The sequence below is a fragment of the Vidua macroura genome, chromosome 4 (genome assembly GCF_024509145.1).
Source record: "Vidua macroura isolate BioBank_ID:100142 chromosome 4, ASM2450914v1, whole genome shotgun sequence".
Taxonomy (NCBI): Eukaryota; Metazoa; Chordata; class Aves; order Passeriformes; family Viduidae; genus Vidua; species Vidua macroura.
This window is the reverse complement of record NC_071574.1, coordinates 68,547,751-68,566,283: the sequence shown is the minus strand read 5'-3', so window position 1 is coordinate 68,566,283 and position 18,533 is coordinate 68,547,751. Positions and strand designations below refer to the sequence as shown.

At 51.1% G+C, this 18,533-nt stretch overlaps 1 protein-coding gene across 1 annotated transcript; it reads right to left on the bottom strand.

The window, feature by feature from the left end:
- Nucleotides 1-1,400: 1,400 nt before the first annotated feature.
- On the bottom strand, nucleotides 1,401-18,529 carry RPIA (ribose 5-phosphate isomerase A). Its single transcript, XM_053976337.1, has 9 exons — nucleotides 18,286-18,529; nucleotides 12,862-12,922; nucleotides 10,785-10,840; nucleotides 6,956-7,015; nucleotides 6,034-6,098; nucleotides 5,596-5,664; nucleotides 4,968-5,109; nucleotides 4,389-4,488; nucleotides 1,401-2,589 (listed from the first exon to the last, which is right to left on the bottom strand). The coding sequence occupies exons 1-9, from the start codon at nucleotides 18,466-18,468 to the stop codon at nucleotides 2,492-2,494; spliced, it is 834 nt and encodes a 277-aa protein (XP_053832312.1). The 5' UTR covers nucleotides 18,469-18,529; the 3' UTR covers nucleotides 1,401-2,491.
- Between the last annotated feature and the right edge of the window lie 4 nt (nucleotides 18,530-18,533).

Sequence of the window (18,533 nt, the reverse complement as noted above, 5' to 3'; positions counted from 1 at the left end):
GCACCTTGAAAAACCAAAGCCCAGAGCAAACGCCACAGCAAAACCAGCCAAGGTGGTAAAATCAAATTCAACAAATTCAGGTTCAGGAGCTCTCAGGAGAAGCTGCACTGCTTCTACTCAAGAAGTGAGAGAGAGCTGCAGTGCCTGCCCTCAGCTGGAGATCTACCACAGCATGCTCATCTATGAACTGTTACCTCTCCAAAAACATATGTAATAATGGTGATGGCCTGGAAAAGCAAGGAGCAGGGACTAGAAATACTTCTACTGCCTGTACACTTCACTTTCTTCAAACAGGTTTGTAGCAAGGCAACTGAGCATCAGTGTAAGTGGGCTGTGTTGGTGACAGGGCAGAGCCAGGGCACAAAGCCACCCCAGGAGGGGATGGACTCCCTGCAGCACACCTGAATGTGCTGGCAGATGAAGATGAGGGTGGTCATGACAGATGAGGGAGCCTGGCAGACTCCAAGGGAAAGGACATGACCATTCCCAAGAGCTCCTGAAGTCAAACCCTATCTACTGACTGCAAATGTCAGCTGGGGGAGCTTGCACAAGGATTCAGATGCTAAATTTTCTTCAGGGGTTTTAATTCCACACAGACATTTTAATTCCAGCTGTGTGGTACAGTGCACACTGTGCCCATAACCCACAGCCCAAGACCCACTCAAAGTCCCACCCCAGAAGGGAAATCTGCTGCAAAAGCCCCCATGGGATCTACCCCAGCACCCAGAGCAGCTCAAGAATCAGACCTGCCCATCTTCAGGCTGTGGAGCCCCTGCTAAGCACAAAGCTGAATGAGATCACAGCTGGTTCAGGGCCAGAAAATAATGGTGCAGTAATGGGTTTATTGGCTTTTTGAGAAGGAGCTGTTTGATTTCAGGCAGAGCAGAGTCAACAGCAGCATTCACTCCTGCTAATCTCATTTCCAGCAGCACACTGAGTGAGAAGGCACTTGGGCACAAAGCTGTGCTCGATTGCTCTCTGTTTATCCAGGATTACATTAGGAGCCCAAGAGCATCTGAAAACAGCCCCTAGCCAGAGCTAGGGCTCTGCAAATGGCTTCTGCAGCACCTGGCTTGTGGGAAAAGAAATCCCAGTGTTTCCAGCAAGCTGCTGGCAGTTTGCTTAGTACAAGAGCTGGATTTAGATGCACAGGTTTTAGATGTGCAAACTGTAGAGTGTCTGCTGAGGAAAGTACTGCAGATAACAAGTGCTGACCAGATAATTTGGTGCATTTTAAATAATTCATTTACCTTAAGCAAAAAGAAATCAAATGCAGAGGGGTGGATTTGGCCAGGGTAAGTGATTCTTGCAAGGGGGAAGTTAGCAGAAGTTGGTCTGACCATGATCTACCTTCATTATCCACAAAATAAGTTATTTTGAGAACAAAAATTACCACCAAGTCTGGTATAACAGCTCTTTATTTCATAGTCTAAAACACAAAGAGAGGGCTTGCATTTCGACATCAGAACCATGCAAAGCACCTATACACCAAAAATGAGATACTGAACGAGTGTCTCCCTCCTGCTACACGTGAAAAATTTAGGCAGGAAGACTCTGTTTTCCTGTGCGTTCTGCTCTATCCTTCCACAAATCAACCAGCTGCGAGGGGTTGTAATTAACCTTCATTCCAAACCAAATCATTTGCCACTGAACACTATTTCATGATGCCCTAAGCTCCTAAAATATGCTCCTGTAAGCTTCATCAAGCACCCAGTTCTGCTCTTGGTCTACAAGGACAAAGTCCCAAACATCTCCAGCTACAGGACAGACTTTAATCAGAGGTACTGAATTAAATGAGAGAAGAGTTTGGCTCAAAGGATGAATGCCTCCTCCATACAGAAACCCAGAAAAGGCCCTTATTAGTTTCCCAGAGAGGGGGATGTAGAGACCACCCTAGGCTCAGAGAATTGTCCTGTGCACAGAGGACAACCAGACATCCTGAATATTAAAAAACAGTGGTATAGAAAAATAAGAGGCATAAAATACTGAACCAAAAAGGTTCCAAATAAGGCATCAGCAGGTCCCAACTGGATGTGCTCCTGTTACATACATCACCCTCCCAGACAGGATAGTTAGGAATGATGCATTAGGATTGTATTTCTGACCTCCATCATTAAGTGCTATGAGCAACCAGAAGGGTTCAAGTTCTCTTTGAAAAACAACAACAACAACAAAAAAAAACCCTCCAAACACAAAACCAGGGAGTAATGTTTTTGGTAAGTATTTCTTAGAAAAGAAAATAAAAATGTTAAAGCAATTCATTGAAACGACTCATTAAAAAAAGACGACATTCCTGTAAAGTAAAAATATATATATATATAAATAGAATCTATTTTTTGTTTGGTTGGTTTTTTTAAAAAAAAGACATTCAGTAACACGTCAGCGGATCCTGATGGGCTTTCCCGCGGGTCTCCTGCGACAGCCGCTGCTCCTTAAGGCAAAACGTCGGGTTGGCACGGGCAGGACAGCCGAGTCCCCGGGCAGGGCCCTGTCAGCAGGGCTGCTTCTCCCGCACGCTGACGGAGCCGTCCTCCATCCCAAAATACACCACCTCGGCCATGTCGATGAACAGCCCCGTCTCCACCACGCCTGCGGAACGAGAGGTCGCTGGTTACTGCCAGAGCCGCCCCTGCGCTCGCGTCCTCTGCTCTGCCCACGGGTTTGCTCGTTCCAAAGCACCACTGCCTCCATCAGAGGTTTGGAGAAGTGTCCAACCTGGACCAGCCACACTGAGAGCTTCTGGGAAGTCTTTTCCACGCAGCCACTTCCAGCAAAAACTCTCCAGAGACTGAGGAACCACTCCCGAAGCTCCCCCGACATTCGTGCTGCCCCAGCCACCACTGCTGCACCAAGACAACCACGAGAAAAGCATTTTCTGCTATCTGATGACCCATGGGAGCAAGAGGAAGCTGCACACACCCACAGGAGTGGGGGCCACTCCCTTTGCCTTTAAACTCACCTGAAAGACTTCCCTGTAAGAGATCACCTGGCTAACGCTTGTTCAAATGTTAAGACTTGGCAGCTCTGGTGCTACCTCTGCAATTTGTAACCCATTTGTAAATGTACTTTTGATTGCATTTAATTATGGGGTGCTCCTAACTTCACAGAGATCACTGAGGCACAGCCAGAGGCCAGGAAGGTGGAGAGAAATGGAGACAAGGGCTACCACAAGCACAGGGTGGCCAAAACCCTTCTCCCAGCACTGCATTTAGGCTTTAACAGCCACACATTTAGGCTCATCCACTTCCCTTAGCAGGTCCATTTCTGAGCAGAAAACAGGTCCCATTATTTACTATTCCTTTCTCAAACAACAAGAAATGCAGGGAAGAAGCTCCTGCTGTGCAGAGCAACCAGGCACTGTCTGCCTCTTGCACAGACACAGCTCTAATGATACACAGATTTGTACAGCCACGGGCAGCAACTGGATTGGGATATGGAGCACTGCACCAGGACACCAGAGAGCCCTTCCAACCCCAACAATTCTGTGATTCTGTGATAAGCACTACTGAGGGAAGCAAAACCACTGACTAGAGCCTGTGCCTGGCCTGGTGTTTCAGTTGTGGAGCCAGGACAATATATGGCTGCTTTGTGCATTGGATGGGATGTTGTGCATGGGATGTTGACATTTGTGCAACAAGATCCCAATCTGTTCCTGCACGTTCTGGCAACACACGAGCAGTCAGTGAAGGCAGCTGTGTGAAGGCAGGACTGCAGGGACAAGCTTTGCCAAGACATCCAGACATCCAGATGCTGCTTCCCTGCAGCTTCCCTGAAGTTCAGAGAGTGCCAGTGCCCCTGGGCAGACCTGGATGGTCCAGAGGCAGCTCTTGCCTGGGCAGCAGCTCTCATGCAAGGCAGGAGTCCTTGCAAAGAGGCTGTTTTGTTTGCAAACAGAGCACTCAGCCACTGCTGCTCGAGCCCAGCAAGAGCTTGAGTACACTTCATCCTCACAGCAAGGCCAGCAGGGAGGGTTTCCCAATGGGAATGGGATGCAGAGCTGGAAGCAGCTCTTGGAAAATACCATAGCACAGTGCAAACCCTCCCTCCAGAGTGCACCGGTGTTTCCTCTAAAGTCCCTCTCTCAATGGGCACAAGGAGAGTAAGGAAGAGGACAGCATTGCTGTGTTAATGGGAAACAGTGTCAACATCAACCAATATCACTCCAGGTTTTCACCACCGTGTGAGAAAAGCCCCATGGGCACAATTGTACCAACTGAGCTGACTGCTCTCTTGAGTAGAAACAAATGCAGGGATCTGCAGGAGGGCAGCAAATACACACACACACACACACATTTCCTGGTATCTAAGAGATACCACAGTCCAGGTTACTTATCACACACCACGCCTCAGCCAGCTTTTGTGGTTTTTAAAAAAATCACAGACATCACCTGGTATCATTTTGATAGCGGTGTTCACTTCACGCCACTCGTGAACCTTGTCAAACTTCCAGTCCAGGATGAAGTTCCCATTGTCTGTCACCACAGGGCCCTGGAAGCAAACCCAGTTGTCATGGCATGAGCCTCCTGCTCCCAGACAGGGATTGTCACAGCCCCCACTGGGACCAGCTGTCCCCTCTGCAGTGGTTTAGAGTCATCATTCAAGTCAATTTGGGCCATCCCCACAATAAACCTGTCAGTGAAACCATCACCAGCTCGAGACCCTCTCTGACTGCCCTGCAGCCCCCCAACAGCCCCAGAGCAGCAGGTCAGCCCCAGGCTGGCAATCCCTCTGCTCCCTGCTGCAGGATGCTTCTTTAGGAGACTTAGCCAGAGAGGCTTTCAATGAGCAGCCTGAACACATGAATACACGATCCAGTAACCAAAGTGTAATAAGGAGGAATTACACAAGATGTCACTTGTGGGAGTGAAAGTCCAGATTTCACCAGATGAAGGGCCAGACCTCTAGTCCTCCTTTTGCCCACGTTCAGGTGGATCCCCTGGGGAAGCAGGGCTGACAGGGACACTCACTGCTTTGTTAACAGCCATCCGCAGCTCCACGACACCGCCAAATTTTTTGGTCAGGGCTCTGGTGACAGGGACATAAGCCATGGGGATGACCTCGATAGGAACTCCCTTCTTCCACTGCTCCCCCAGGCTGTCAGATTTTTTCCTGAGGGCACAGATTGAGGTGGGATTAGTGCTGGACATTACACTGCTGACACCATTAACATCACCCCAGGCCCTTGGCAAACCCCTCAGGCACAAGGCTCAGGAGGACACAGGGTCAGCAAGAGCCAGTTTAATGCACAATGCTGTATCCACTCAAAAGCCCGGTTTTGACATGCTTTGGACAAGCAGAACAGGAGTTGTTTTTTCCACAGCCCCATGGCTGGAAAATTTATCCCATGCTGACAATCACTGAGCTCAGAGAGCAGAACTGCCACTTCCCCACAAGCTCTGCTGACTCCCAAGCAGGCCTGCTGAGTTGAAAATTAAGAAAAAAAGATAAATTGAATTGCTGAAATACTGAGAGCCAGGCTCATTTCCACCCATTCCTGCTCTCCTGTAACCATTGGAATGACAATAATGGCCCAACACAGCACCATCTGAAACCTCCCATGGAGGAGAAAGGTATTATGAACAGTAATATCTTCACCTGTAATCAGCAATAACAATGAAGCACTTTGCAAATCCTGCAACTATCTTCTCCTGTGTCAAGCAGCCACTGCAAGGGAAAAAAAAAAAACAAAAAACAAAACCAGAAAACATCAGACTGCTCCTCACTGTGCCTAATGGCCTTGCAATCCAGTCCCCTCTAATATGTTCTTGCTGGTTTTGGAGTTACCATTGCCCCCCACCTTACACTCATTATCTCCACCCCTCACTTTGCGCCCCTTGTCCCTGGCAGCCTTGGCCAGGAGCCATCTCCCACTGTGGGTGCACACAGAGCCCAGCACAGGCTCCCCTCCAGCCCAGCCCAGCCCAGCCCAGCCCAGAGACACCCACAGCCACACAGGGATGCTCAGTGCCCCCAGCACCAGCACTGGGACAGGCAGACAGACAGACAGACAGACAGATGGACAGCAAGGCTCACCCGCCACCTTTGATAAGGTTGAGATCAGAGTCCACCTCATCGGCTCCATCGATGGCAACATCAAGCTGTGGGAAGAGGAGAAAATGGATGTGCAAACCCCTCCTGTGCAGCACCCAGGCCCTGCTCCTGGTGCAGCTCCGGGGCTGGAGTGTCCCAAGCAGCAGTCACAAACGTCACCAGAGCTGGGACCACCTTGGTGCCAGCCTGACCAGAGACAAGTGTCTGATGGGCCAGCCAAGGACACCCTGAGACCACCCAAGCCCCTCTAACAACCAGAGGCATGTGAGAGGAAGAGAAACCCAAACCAACTGCTGGCCTGCAAGGCACATCTCTTTTGCCTCTGGTGTTGTTTAAGGAGCAGCATGCAAGATTTTCCCAAGAAAAATCTTTGACAGTTCAGCAACATCCCTGTCTCAAGCCTCATCTCAGAAGAGATGCCCAAGCAGCTGGAGGCAACACAATCCAGCAGCCTTCTTGCTATCTAAAGGGACAAGAACTAAGAAAGAACTTGGGGGAAAAATAAACTAAACCTGTTCAAATCATAGAACCATCAAGGTTAGAAAAGACCTTTAAGATCATTGAGTCCAGCCATTCAACAAACCCTGCCAGGTCCCCACGAGACCATGTCCCTAAGCATCAAATCTACATGTTTTTTGAACATTTCCAGGGATGCTGATTCCACCACTGCCCTGGGCAGCCTGTTCCAGTACTTGACCAACCATTCAGTGCAGAAATTTTTCCTAACAGGCAATCTGAACCTCCTGTGGCATAACTTGAGGCTGTTTCCTGTTGTTCCAACTCAAGTTCTGCAGCACGGCTGCTCAAACTCAACCTCAAGGCAGGACTAAGGAGCCTGGATGCTTTCTGAACGACCAGGTGAGAGGAAAATCAGGTGAGGTCTCACCTCTGTGGTCCCACTTACCTCTGGATTTCGGTCCAAGTCACTCAGTGTTAAGCCATTCTGCAGGATCAGCTGACGAGCCTGTGCACCAAGAAGACAACAAACACCATTTACACCAGTGGCAGGAAAGGAAAACAGATTCTTGGTGTCCTTCCCTGGCTGCAGCAAGGATGGAGCCTCCCTGGGAGAGCTCCACTGCTCCACTCTGAGCTCGTGGAGAGGCTGCAGCAGGAACACACAGCAAGGAGAAAATGATGTTTCCACACCAGAGCAGTTTAGTCAAAAGAAAATCCTGCTGCTGATTTGAACTAAAATGCTCAGGTGGTACAACAGAATTTCTGGGTTTGGGTGTCTCCATACTAAATAGCAGGAGGCCTCAACAGCTTGGTGGGAATCACTTGTATCTAAGCACTAAAGCAGATATGGAATTTTTAAATCCTATGTTGTTTCAGCTTGGACATCATTCTCCCTTACACCCATCCAGCCCTTCTTATCTCCTTCTGCTGAAAAATGGGACCAAGAAAATTAAATATTTGCACCACAGCAATGTGGAACTAACAGAGAAAGTATTTTTCACATTGGAAATAAGCTAAAAAGTAAATAGCAAATGCACAACTCATGGGAAAAGTGAGGAAGCTGCTGAAACAGCTGCTTGGTGGCTCTGATCTAGGTCTCCTGCAGTGGCTGTTTCCCTCTAGTGGCAACACAAATCAGGGTACCCAGAGCTGCCCTTGGCTCAGTCACTCAGCTTGAACAGGGAATTCCAGAATTGTTTAGCCAGGTTTACTAACATCAAGTCCAGCCCTTAACCCAGCACTGCCCAGGCCACTGCTAAACCATGTCCCCAAGTGTCACATGTACATGGCTTTTACATCCCTCCAGGGATGGTGACTCCACCACTGCCCTGGGCAGCCTGTTCAGTGCTTGACCACCTTCTCAGTGAAGAAATTTTCCCTAATATCCAATCTAAACCTCTCCTGGCACAACTTGGGGCCATTTCCTCTTGTCCTGTTATTTGTTTCTTGGGAGAAGAGACCAACCCCGACGTGGCTGCCCCTCCTGTCAGGGAGTTGTGGAGAGTGAGAAGATTCCTTTTCTCCAGCCCCTCAGCTGCTCCTCATCACAACTATGCTCCAGACCCCTCCCCAGCTTCACTCCCTTCTCTGGACACACTCCAGCCCCTCAGTGCCCTTCTTGTCATGAGGCACAAAACTGAACACAGGATTCAAGGTGTGGCCTCACCACTGCCCAGTAGAGAGGACAATCCCTGCCCTGGTCCTGCTGCCACACTATTGCTGCCACAGGCCAGGTGCCCCTGGCCTCCTTGGCCACCAGGGCACACAATGGTTCGTGTTCCCAGCACCCCCAGGGCCTTTTCTGCTGGGCCTCTTTCCAGCCACTCTGCCCCCAGCCTGCAGATCTGCAGGAGGTTGTGGCCAAAGTGCAGACCCAGCACTTGGCCTTGCTGAACCTCAGACCCTTGGCCTTGGTCCATCCACCCATCCAGCCTGTCCAGATCCCCTGCAGAACCTTCCTGCCCTCCTGCAGATCGACACTCCCACCCAACTTGGTGTCATCTGCAGACTCTCTAACTGGTTGAATTTTCTATGTTACAAATCATGATTTGAGTGAGATTCCCTCCTTGCACAGACTCTGCTCAAGTCCAAACGTGCTACCATGCTGCAGCTAGACCAAGAAACCCCAGTGCAACAGCCTGGATCAGCTGATTCCCCTGAATTCTACCCACTAACACTAACAAAGTGCATCAGTCACAGGCACTGGCATCCCAAAAACATTAGAATTAGCAGGTGGCACTCCTGGCAACGAGGTAAGATTTGAATAATTTATCATGGCATTTCATAGCATGCAGTTTTAAAACCCATGGGCTGTGGGGCCCTAAGGACTCCCACCAATTATAGGAATAAAAACCAGTGGGTTGGCATTCATCACATGGTGCCCACAAAAGGAGATTTCAGGAATCTGGGAAACTCAAAGCATTGAAAAACACTGTGCTGCACATGCAGGCCAGACCCTGAACAGGCTTAGAGTCAGCGGTGTGGCAACGAGGTGGCTTGGCTGTCTCCAGGCTCTGCTTGCAAGGCAATGGGAGCAGTGGGAATCAAAAGCAGAGCTCCCAGAACTGAGGGAAAAGTGGTGGGAACTGCACAGCACTTGACAGGAGCAGTCCCACTCCGTGCTCTCGCACACGTCCCGGTGAGAAGAGACAACGCAAACGCCAGGGACAGATACTTACCCTGCTCTAGCTTTACTGATGGTGATGGATTAATGACCTGACAACAGGGAAGGGAGGAGTATAAAAGCCCACTGAAACCAACTCTTCCTTGCCAGTGACCTCAGGCAGCCATCTACACCTGTACATAGTGAAAATAAAATGCTGTTTTGCTGACCTGGCAACGCTCCACTCGGAATTGGTTGAGGTCTAAGGGACTGCAAGAGATACAAGGCAGCCCCATGTTGGGAATTTTGGCTCCTGCAGGTATACAATCTCTCTCTTCCCTTTAACAGCAACTTTTTGTTTTACTGGTAAGAAACTCAGTGATGTTAAATGAACAATGACAACATTTCAAGGCAAGACAGGCTCCAGCCTATGCTCACTACAAGAGCTTCATCAAAATTTTCCTTAAGAACTAATGACTGAACTCAGAACACTTCTCCTAGATTCAAAGGGGACATGGCATTTTGGGGTGGGAATCATTTGAGACAGATCAAAGACAGACTCTCACCACAGTCTATATAATCAACAGAAGTACCAATATTGGAATTATTTTTTTTTTTTCCCACTTTCTGGCCTTTGCAGCACCTTGCACTATACCCCAGTTGTTTGCAACAGCTGGGAAACGAGAGCCCTGTCACCCCCACACCTAAACAACTGCAGGGTAAGAGGATGTTAGGTTTTCCTAAGCTTTTAGGATAATTCAGGTTGGTCTCTCTCCATCCAACCTGCAGGTCAAAGCAGGGTCAGCTGCCAGATTGCTCAGGGCTGTATCCAGCCAGTCCCTGAACACCTCACAGGACAGGCTCTGCCCTGCCTGCCACACTGCTCTCATGGTGACAAGGCTGTGACAAAAGTACAGTCCCCAGGACCATGAGAAGGACACATGCCCAATTCCTTGACTGGGGTATTGCCACCCAGCCTTGAAGACCCTTCGGGTTGTCCCCACCGTGTCACCTGCCCAAAAGGAGGTTTCCATCTCAGGGAACGGAGGCAAAGAGATCAAAGCCAGTTGACAAACGCAAGGGAGATGCTCAGAGGCTTCCCCAGCAGATTTGTATTCCACCACCAAGCCAGATTCTCCCTCCAGCCCTCTCAACATCTAGCTTGCTATGAACCAATTCCTGCAAAGGCTGCACAGCAAATAAGAGGTTAAGTGAATTCCTCTTCTGCAATTTTTTATCAAATCCAGCTGATGCTTTTGAAGTTCCTGCTGAAAACACAAGAGCTTACTATTATTCTTTACAGCTGTCAGGGCTGACACAGACTCAAAGGAGACAAAGTGTCTCCAGTGAGCTTTGCACTACGACCCTGGTTCATCACAAAGCAGCATTTTCCTGCAAGTGGGATCCAGAGGAAGCCACACACCAACCCTGACACAACCAGCCTTACCACACTGGCTCCAAATACACCTCCCAGCCCCGAGCTCAGGTCAGGGTAACACAGCACCATCACCTTCTTTGTGAGGTCTTTCTGTAGGCTGCACCAGGACTGCTTTCACTGGTTCATTCACACCACTGTGAACCAGAGAGAGGCAGGGTGGCCTCCCACAGCCCAGGGGGAGATCCCCTGCAGGAGTGTTTGGACTGGCAGGAAGCAAAGGAGGAAAGCACTCACCTGAAAGGATGTAGGGATGCAGACAATTGTCAGGTTCTCCTCCTTAACTCTCTCAGCTGCAGGCAAAAAGCAGAAGCCTTGGTTTGTTCATTGCACAAAGCAAAAACACAGCAACTTTCTCTTTAAGAAACCTCAGTTTAGCACAGCCCCTCTGATTCACTGCAATTACTTGCTTGGCTTGCAAATAACTCAGTCACGCTCAAAAAGCAAACAGGTGCCCCCCTCCATGGGCTCAGGCTCAGTTTCAACAGCCAGAAATGTTTCAACACCCACTCTGGCCCAGCCCAAGCCACCATGAGCCATTAACCTTTATGTCTCCAGCAGCAGAGGAGCCCCATCAGCAAATCCTCACCTGGGAAATCGGCCCCATCCCCTCTCTCACTCCATTAGACAGGTTTTTGCTGCTCTCCATGTAAACACAGAGCTCCAGCAGCTGTCTGAAAGGTTTGCTGGCTTGTTGCCCTGGGGACATCACATTAATTTATTATAGAACATTTAAATATATAGCAGGAAAAGAACTAATAAAGTACAGTATTCCATTAAATGGAAGGAAATATTTCCTCCCCCAGGCTAACCTCAAATGACTAAAATCTATTACTAAGATATCATTATGGATAAAATGTTATTTTAGTAATTATAATACTCAGGCACAAGCCAACAGCCAAAGAGCCAGCAAGAGCTCGTGCACCAGAGCAAGCACACGAGCTACATGCTCCAAGGTAATGCTGCTGCTGGAAGAATTGAACATGCACTACATGAGGCTGGATGTTGTTACAAGCCACATGCCAGTTCTAAAGCGATCAGGAGACGTGAAAAGCCAGAATTTGCAGCCTGGAACAGCCACTCCTCTTCAAATACAATAGCCATTTATTTAGTCTGACTCTGTGCTCAAGGAGGGAGTGCTTGCTGTACTGAGCCAAGCCCAGAAGGCTGAACAGCAGCTCCTAGACAATGAAGTGCATCACACACAGAGTGGGAAAACGGGTGACAAGGGGCAGCCCCAGCCCTGCTGTGTCCCTGCACAGTGAAGGGCTGAGCTGTGCTCAGAACTCAGCCTGCTCTGGGCTGCAGGACAGCTCTGCCCAAGGGAGCTGGAGGTCACCACGGGACTCCTCAGATAGGCAGAGTCACCCAGGTGGGACACATTGAACTGTGCTGCCCAGGGAAGTGGTGGAATCTTCATATCTGAAAGTGTAGATTTAACACTTGGGAGTATGGCTGGGTGGAGAACACAGTGGTGCTGTGTAGGGTTTGAGGATCTTGGAGGTGTTTTCCAACCTTAATGATTCTGTGGTTCCCCCTCTGTATCCAAGCAAGACCCCCAAGAACAACAGGGCTGATGCTGCACTCCCATGGCCCCCACAGCTGCTCTGCTCTGCATCCAAGGACATCCAAAGTTCAGCACCTCCACAAGCAGGGCTGAGACTGCCCTGCAAAGGAACTTTAAACCTCTGCACCCTCTGTAATGAGCCATGACAGTAATTACCCTCACACTCACTCTGCAAAAATGCATTTGCCTCACTTGAATATTTTACTGAAATTTTCTGAATAAATCCCTGAGCAAAATCCTGCACCTGGAGCAAGTAGGTAAACGTGGCTGCGGGGTACATAAATAAAATGCAGCAGGATTTCACATTCCTCATTTTCATTACACCTCAGCGGGGCCCTCAGTGTGAATCATGTGGATGTGGGGAGCAGAATGAGCCACAGGCAAACGGGTTAAAGGAAGCAGAGCAGCTGCATGGCCCCGAGCCACACAGCAAGTCAGCACTGGGCAGAGCTGGCAAAGCTGGATCCAGACCAAGGAGTCCAGCTCCAGTTTGTGGTGGGTGCCAGTGGAGAGCTTTTCCTGGCTGTCAGGAACAGGTGGCAAATCATACCTCCTCAGGACTCTCAGGCTATAAATTTGGAGCCCAATGCCCAGTTTTAACCTTCAGCTTCAAGCAGGACACAGCAGCCAGTGAACAGACCCAAGGCATCAGCTCCAAGTCAGCACACAGGGGATTTTTCAAGTAGTTGGGGCAGATGGAAAAGGGGACTTTTTGTGGTGGGAGGGACAGGAAGGGGACCATCCTACCTAATCGTTGCACCGCATGTACAATCGTAGATCCGCTTCCGATCCCAAGAACTTGATTGTTCTGCAAATCAAAGAGAGACAGAGGAATGCTGTTACTGGAGGCTCCAGACTCCAATTCCCCAGTAAAACTGGCATTATAAACACATGCAAGAGGAGCCTTGTCCAGGGATGCACGTGAATACAGCATCTCAGCACTCTGCACGCAAGGGAGGGAACACACTGTGCCAGCGAGGGCACAGCCGTGGTCTGTGGCCAAGGGATTTTAATCAACTCTCCCTCTCATTAAAGGACATGTGCTTGCTAATTACCAGCACAGTCCGATCTCAGGGTGTTCAATGCACACTCACTGGTGGTTGCTGGCATTCCATGAAAGCTCTCCTGCTGGAAAGCTGTGAATTTCAGACAATACCACAGAGGAAGAAGGGGAAACAACCTCAAGATAAAATCTCCCAAGGAAGCCACACAGTAAAAGGCTGCGTTTGCTGCCAACCATATCATTAGTAAACAGCACAGATGCACCAGGAGCCAAAGCAGAGAGCACAGCAGCTGTTTCTGTGAATAATAAAAAATGTTTTCCAAAACCAGAGTGTAAAGCTGCCTATAGGAGAGTCCAGCAAAACTTGGAAAGCGGGTGAGCCTGGCAGCATGTGCTGAAGAGGATGAAATTTTAACCACAGCTCCATTCTGGCCTTTCTCTGTGTATTGCCTGATTTAAGAAAGATCACTGCCCTGTCATCTGTAACACAGATACACTTCTAAAAGGTGATGCAGGCTGAGGTGGATGGGTGCACTTGTGTTACTTCTGCAAGACATGTTCTCTGCCACGTCAGTCTCTGTTTATTATCAACTCGGTTTCCCACCCCCTGTAAGTGACCTGCAGCCTTCTGCACTTCCCATTTTCAGTGTACTTTGTCTTCTTTGGATGGGATCCAAAGCTTAAATTGACTTAAAGAGGCCCAGCATCACCACAGAGACTTCAAATGAGGAAGATGTGAAGACAACCAGAGATGCAGGCACAGAGCTGTTGTGCATTATCTCTTGGATATTCAATAGATCTGGAGCTCTTTCCTCATGTGTAGCAAATCCAGAGTTCAGCAGCTGTGGAAAAAGCCACACCTGCAGCACTTTAACCAGCTAAAATCTTGCTGTCACGCAAGTTTACCTGGAAAGGTGGAGTTCAAGACAGGTCACACTCCCCTAGGTTTAGTCATTTCTCTTGCTTCTGCAAGTTAAAAGCTTAAAGAAAACAGAAGTTCTCCAAAACCAGAGGCTCAGCTCTCACTAAACTACTGTAACTCTGCAAAAGCTGGCCAGAGCAACAGGTGACTGCTGCACACCTGCAACATGGCCAGCAGACACCCAACAGCTCCTGAGGCTCTCGTGTCACCCACCCAGCAGCAGAGCCAAGCAAGACCGGCCAAGGAAGGGGCAAGCAAAGCTGTGCAGAGGCTGGCAGGACATGGGCAGTACCAGTGTTCCCAAAAGACTTGTTTTGACCCAGGGAGAGGAAGTTTCTTCTCTTTGCCCTCATTTCTGTAGGGTGGGACAGCTTCTTGGAGCAGCTGGGTACCCTAAAGGGATGGGGAAAGCTTCAGCATGGGCAACTCCACTGTAATGAAGCAGGAAGAGCACACAAGGGTCCCAGCCCATCCATTTATCAGTGATTAGAGGTGAAGCAGCACTTTAAATCAGTCTAAACTGATGTCACAGCCCCTGCCTTACCATGACTCCCACCTCTCCCTCCTCAGCTCCAACCCCAGCCAGACCAGGAGCAAAACAACCATGAAACATTTTAAAAACAAGGGCAGGGCAAACATTGGTGAGAAGCAGAGCACTGACGAGCAGCACCTCATGCAAAAAAAAATTACATTTCAAGTTGTTTACCAAAAGCCCACCAAACAAAACCAAGGCACTGAGCCACAGCACAGCTGAGGACCCCAGTATGGGTGAAGTGGGCAGCGACCACAGCATTTTCTCAGCCAACCCAAGGGCCTAAAGACACTGCCCAGCACTACAGAAGCCAATAAGGCAACACAGATGGAGCAGTACCAGCAGCACACAGCCACTGGCCAGTCCCACATAAAGTTTCCAATGCCAGAGAACAAAAAGCTCCATCTAAAAGCAGTAGACAAATACAGAGCAAAGCCCAGAGTTTGCTCAGTCCTCTCTGGGGCAGTAGGACATAGGGCAGTAGCTGTATTTTCATTTCTAACAGAGGTGCTCGCAGGGCCCGCCCTCAGAGGTGTTGTATAAATGCAAAGCCAGCTCTCCCCAAGCAGCTTAGAGCTCTAAAGCCCCAACCCTGTGCCAGCACCACTCCCCCAAGCTGTCACAGCCCCACAGTCCACAGTCTCTGAGGCTGGTCATCTCAGTGTCCACTCCAGAACTGGGCAACTCTGCTCCTGCAGCTGCCCAGGGACAAGTGCTGTGGGTAAACACACCAATCTAGCTTTAATAAAATAAAAAAAAAAAAAAAAAGAAACAGAAAAACAAGTTATCCTCTCCTAATCCCCCTCCCACACCCAGGTTTATATCTGCCACACAAGGAGCTGCTGTCCTGGCAAGGCAGGGATGGGTGTGAAGGTGGATGCCAAGCGAGGAGCCTCATCCAGTACCAGTCCCAAGCCCCCAGTGCCACAGATTTATGGCACAGTTAAGCAAGAGAGATTTGTCCAGGAGAACCAAATCCTGGTGTCTCCTACACACCCCTGCTGTGCAAGGGAAGCCTTAGCTTTGCTTTCAGAGATAACATTGCTCCCTCCTGAGAGCTCTAACAAGAAACACAAACGTATCCATTACAAACAGCAGCTGCCCCCTGCCAGCACAAACTGACAGCTGAGACCATCCAGCTCCTGGGCAGTGACTCTGACCTCCTTCTCCATCATTCATTTCTTGAAGCCAGCTTGTACAAGCACACAGACATTGCCTAATTTACCTAACCGGCATCACAAGTCGGACATTGAACTTTAATTAGTCGGGACACAGCCAGAAACATTATCCTCAGTTTGCCTGGCCATAAAACAGCACAAAGGCCAGCTATTTCACTGTTAAAGTCCCAAAAGTACTGGTCTTAACCCAAATCAAAGGAGTCCCTATTTATGATGCCTCACAGCAGCAGTGGTGTCTTGGCTCCCTGCCTTGTGAGACAAGTCCTTCCTCGCACGACCCCTCAATGCACAATTTTGGGTTTGCCTTGGGTAAAAAGGGGATTTTTATGCAACTACCAGAGCCCAGAGGCTCCCCCATCTCACAGACTGATCACCTTTGATGGTGTTGGCCTGGAAGGGGCTGGGTCTCACACAGCATGTGGCTGTGCTCTCAGGCAGGTACAGACTGCTCAAAGGAATGGGGCTGCAGAATGAACAAAACTTCCATGGGACATAAGGGAAGCCATCTGAACCTCAGAACACTAACCCAGCGAGGGGGAAGCAGGAAGGAAAAGGGATTTTTTTTCTCCCCTAACTGCTAATATCTACATTCTTAGCAGCAACTCCTCACCCCGATTTCACCACTGCTATTGCGAAAGGGCTGGCACAGCAAGCGCTGCGATAAACTCCTGCGTGACTGTAACCGTTGATCGTTGAGCTTCCAAATCAGGCTGTGCCAAACTTCAGGCAGCTCCAGCCCTGACATTCATGGGGCTGACTCAAGCCCCTGGCTGCATTTCCCTCCCTGCAGAGGACAAGACAGAATCCCCTGGTCAGGGACTGTTGCTCCTTGCTTGGGTGCTCACAAATGGGGTGCAGCAGCAGCGCATCCTGGATTTGGAGAAAGAAGCAGTACATGGCATTAGCCTGAACTCCCACCACAGCCCAGTTCGCAGGAGGGTACAAGTGAAAGTCTGGAGGTGCAAAACATTATCCCAAATTCAGCATACACAGTGCTGAGCTGGATCAGGCATGAAGCTGCTGCTAGGGAGGCACACACTGGGGAAGGAAAAGCAGTTTTCTCCTTTTGCCTCAGCTAAAGGGAGTGAAGTCCAAAACAAAGGAGAAAGAGACTCAGGAAGACCCATCCATGCACCCCAGGGTCATGCTTTACACCCAGGACTGTTCATGCTCTGGGGGGGTGGGGGTTCTCAGTGGCCCCCACTGCATCCATGAACCTCGGGGCTGCTCTGTGCACTGCAGGATTCCTGAAGCCCACCTGAAGCCCATTCATGCCCTGGGAAGTTCAGTTCATTCCATGGCCATTCCATACACTGGGGAGTCCCGGCACTCCCTGTCCCTGCACCCGGAGCTGCCTCACACAGCCCTGGGTCTGGCAGTGCACTGGAAGGCTCCATGTACCCCTATGTTTTATGGGGTCCCAGCATCCCAAAGCCTGTCCCTGCAACCGGAGCATCTCCATGAACCCACGGGCATCCGTGCTCTGGGAGAGTCCGTAGCTGCTCTGTGCTTTGGGGTGTCCCTGCACCCTAGAATCGCTTCATGCATCCCAAGGTCCGTCCGTGCACCGGGGGACTCTGCACTCCCTGTGGTCGCTTCGTGCTTTGGGGAGTCCCGGCACCCCAGATCCGTGCATCCCGGAGCCTGTCCATGCACTGGGAAGCTCCGTGCACTTCACTGCCACTCCGTGTACTGGGGGGTCCCGGCACCCCAGAGCCTGTCCCTGCAAACCAGAGCTGCTCCATGCACTGCAAAAATCCGTGCGCCCCGCGGCCGCTCTGCGCTTTGTGGAGTCCTGACACCCCGGAGTCGCTCCGTGCACCGGGGGACTCCGTGCAACTCGCGGCCCCTTCGTGCATTCAGAGTCGCAGCACCCCAGAGCCTGTCCCTGCGCCCGGAGCCGCTCCACGCAGCCCGGGACCCGTCCGCGTCTCTGGAGACTCCGCGCACCATGTGGCCGCTCCGTGCATTAGGGGGTCTCTGCACCTCGAGCTCAGTCCGGGGATTAGGGAGGGGTCTCTGCACCCCGGAGTCGCTCCGTGCACTCTGAGCTCCGTCCGTGCACTGGGGGCCTCCACGCACCCCGTGGTCCCTCGTGCATTCGGGGGTCCCGGCACCCCGGAGCCTGTCCCTGCACTCCGGGATCTCTCTGTGTACTGGGGGCTCCGTGCACTCCAGAGCTTCTCCATGTGCTGGGAAGTTCCGTGCACCCCGTGGTCGCTCAGGGTACTGGGGGTCCCGGCACACCAGATCCCGTCCCGGCACCCCGGAGCCGCTCCGTGTACTGGGGGTTCCCGGCACCCAGAGTTTGTCCCGTCACCCTGGAGCCGCTCCGCGCACTCCATGGTCACTGCACGGATTGGGGGACCCCAGCACCCTGCAGCCACTCTGTGCTTTGGGGGGGTCCCTGCAGCCCGGAGTCCCTCCGTGCACTCGGGGTCCGTCCGTGCTCCCGGAGGCTCCGCGCACCCCGCGGCCGCTCCGCGCCCCGGGGCTCCGAGCCCCCCGCGCCCCGCAGCACCCCGGGCTGCCTCACCTGGACGTGCTTGTCCACGGCGGCGAAGGCGGCCCGTTTCTTGGCCTCCTCTGCCATGGTGCCGCCGAGCCGCCCGCGGGAGAAGCCGCGCCGCGCCGCCGCCCGCCCCGTTCGGACCCTCCCTGGCGGCCGGGCAGCCAGGGGCGTGCTCCGGAGCAGGGCGAGCCGGCCGGGGAGCCGCATGCCGGCGCGGCCCGCCCCCGGGGGGCTCTTCCTCACGGGCTGCAGGCCTGGGCCGTGCCGGCTCC

Coding starts and splice junctions, on each gene's coding strand:
- RPIA (XM_053976337.1), bottom strand. CDS start 18,468: ATGCGGCTCCCCGGCCGGCTCGCCCTGCTCCGGAGCACGCCCCTGGCT. Junction 5,110..5,595: donor ATTGTTATTGCTGATTACAG/GTGAAGATATTA, acceptor CTGTGCCCTCAG/GAAAAAATCTGACAGCCTGG. Junction 2,590..4,388: donor CGCTATCAAAATGATACCAG/GTGATGTCTGTG, acceptor CTCGTTCCGCAG/GCGTGGTGGAGACGGGGCTG.